This window comes from Hibiscus syriacus, unplaced genomic scaffold, assembly GCF_006381635.1.
Source record: "Hibiscus syriacus cultivar Baekdansim isolate YM2019G1 unplaced genomic scaffold, ASM638163v2 tig00013960_pilon, whole genome shotgun sequence".
NCBI classification, from domain to species: Eukaryota; Viridiplantae; Streptophyta; class Magnoliopsida; order Malvales; family Malvaceae; genus Hibiscus; species Hibiscus syriacus.
The window spans coordinates 377,031-379,652 of NW_024062312.1; the positions used below are offsets into that span (position 1 = coordinate 377,031).

The 2,622-nt window shown below is 38.4% G+C and overlaps 1 protein-coding gene across 1 annotated transcript; it reads left to right on the forward strand.

Moving 5' to 3' along the window:
- Positions 1 to 2,415, forward strand: LOC120206647 (protein MOTHER of FT and TFL1-like). The gene is made up of 4 exons (XM_039206229.1): positions 1 to 239; positions 340 to 401; positions 499 to 539; positions 2,198 to 2,415. The coding sequence occupies exons 1-4, from the start codon at positions 51 to 53 to the stop codon at positions 2,413 to 2,415; spliced, it is 510 nt and encodes a 169-aa protein (XP_039062160.1). The 5' UTR covers positions 1 to 50.
- The last annotated feature ends 207 nt before the right edge of the window (positions 2,416 to 2,622 follow it).

Here is a 2,622-nt window from a genome sequence, read left to right on the forward strand (position 1 = left end):
CCTCCCCTCCCACTCCACCATTTTCAGACGCTTCCCTTCTTCTTCTTCCCATGGCTGCCTCCGTCGATCCTCTCGTCGTCGGCCGTGTAATCGGCGATGTACTCGACATGTTTGTTCCCACCGCCACGATGTCCGTCTACTACGGTTCCAAGCAAGTAACCAACGGCTGTGACATTAAGCCATCCATCAACCCTCCAAAAGTCGCCATCGATGGCCTCCCAGATCAGCTTTACACTTTGGTTCGTTTCCCTTTTAACTTGATTATCAATTATGTTCGATTAGTGTTTGTTGATATGTCCGAGTGAGAGAATATGATGCATGCTGATGATTTTGAATCAGGTGATGACAGACCCCGATGCGCCCAGTCCCAGCGAGCCCAGCATGCGTGAATGGGTTCACTGGTACCTTTTTTCTGAGCTATTATTTTGTTTATAATCATGTTGTTCATCATCTTTCGTCTCGTAAAACATCACCCGATTGCTTTCTTCCTTGTTTCATGATTGTTTCTGACATTCCTGGAGGAACCAACCCCACTCGAGGTACATATATATATATATACATATACACCTACATATATGCATAAGTTTGCTTATATTTTGAAAGCTTTTTCATTCAAATATCTATGAACCTAAAATGATTAATTTGCATAATAATTTCCAGTAAGGAAACAAGTGCAAGGAAAATATATTTTTAGCAGAAAGTGGTAGATACTGAAAGGAAGTATTATTATCCTAGGAGATATCGGATTTGATAAGTTGCGTTTGCAGTGTGTATGCTTTTCTTATTGTCAATCGACTAAAAAATTTGAACATATATTTTTTTACACTAATAAAAAAAAAGAAAAAGAGAAAATAACGGGTGACCGAAAATGCCTTATAATATACGATTTTAACTAATTTTTTTTGAATTTGCGAAAATGACCAATAAATTCGCAACGCGAACTCCAATTTCGCAACACAGTTTCCAAATACGCAACGCGAATATGTAAATCGCAACATAGTTTCCAAAATTATGTTGCGATAGTACTGATTACCTATATTGGTAATTAGCGTCGCGAATTTGAAAATCGCGTTGCGATAGTACTGTTTACCTATGTCGGTAATTAAGTTGCGAAATTGGCGAATTTGATTTGCGAAATTCGCGTTGCGATAGTTGTGTTTACCTATATCGGTAATTATCATTGCGAATTTGAAAATCGCGTTGCCATAGTACTATTTACCTATATCGGTAATTAGCATTGCGAATTTGAAAATTGCGTTGCGATAATACTGTTTAGCTATATCGGTAATTAGCGTTGCGAATATGAAAATCTCGTTGCGAATTTGAAAATCGCGTTGCGATAGTACTATTTACATATATCTGTAATTAGCGTTGCGAATTTGAAAATCGCATTGCGATAGTATTGTTTACCTATATCGGTAATTAACGTTACGAATTTGAAAATCGCGTTACGAATTTGAAAATCGCGTTGCGATAGTACTGTTTACTTATATCGGTAATTAGCGTTGCGAATTTGAAAATCACGTTGCGATTTTGGAACCTGTGTTGTGAAATTGGAGTTCGCGTTGCGAATTTGTTGGTCATTTTCACAAATAAAAAAAAAGTAGGTTAAAATCGTATATTCGATCACTGAAGTTATTTTCTCTAAAAAAAAATCTTACCTCCCCTCGTTTTACAGTTTTGTTTACTTTGATTTTATGAGATTAACCCAATTCTTGCATGCAACCCTAAAGTTTTGAAAACATTTTGCAGCAGAGTACATGTTGAAATATCTGTGCTGCAGCCTGCGACTGCACTGCTAAGTAAAGATGAAAGATCCAATACAACCTTAACAAATGTTGTTGTCCAAAACCGAAATTCCCTCACTATGTAACCTAAATTATCAGTGACTCACCCACTGCATCTTGCATGTATAATAATGATATATAAAAATTCACTTAAAAACCTTATTGGCTGTTTCTCAAACACGAAAACTTTTTTCCCTATATTTCTTTTGTATTTGCAATTGCATGCATCACGGGTCTGACGCATGGTTAGTTGTTTGAACAACAAGTATCATCCCATCTCTGATTTGGATTCTTATGCGCCACGTGTCATGTAACCACACTGTCCTCGTGGCTGCGATAACAAAAATATTGTCCACCAAATATATATAATATAGTTTTTAAATTTGATAATGAAGTGATGATTATTTCAGGGAAGGAACTGCTGGCTTACATGGGGCCACGGCCACAGGTAGGCATTCATCGCTACATACTGGTGCTGTTCCAACAGAAGGGTCCGCTGGGTGCGGTGCAGCAACTGGCGTCTCGGGCTAACTTCAGCACTCGGTTCTTCGCCGACCACCTCAACTTGGGACTGCCCGCCACCGTCTATTTCAACGCCCAAAAGGAGCCCATCAGCCGAAGGCGTTGAGTTGAATCCTCCGTTGCTCTCTTTATATATATTTAAATATAAAACTGGTTTGACTGTATGGGAGAGTAGTGTGGTTCAATGGTAGTAGTTAAGTATAGTTTTATGTGAAGTAGTTCGCTCAAGTGTAATGTTAAGTTGTATGTCACTTTGCTCGGCTTATATACTCGACTCGTCTTCCTTGTTCTGATTCGGGTCAATCAAGTCCTT

What these genes read in the sequence shown, in the direction of transcription:
- LOC120206647 (XM_039206229.1), top strand. Translation starts at nt 51, where the DNA reads ATGGCTGCCTCCGTCGATCCTCTCGTCGTCGGCCGTGTAATCGGCGAT. An exon ending in CAGATCAGCTTTACACTTTG is followed by an intron (nt 240 to 339) that starts GTTCGTTTCCCT and finishes ATTTTGAATCAG; the next exon opens with GTGATGACAGACCCCGATGC. An exon ending in AGGAACCAACCCCACTCGAG is followed by an intron (nt 540 to 2,197) that starts GTACATATATAT and finishes TGATTATTTCAG; the next exon opens with GGAAGGAACTGCTGGCTTAC.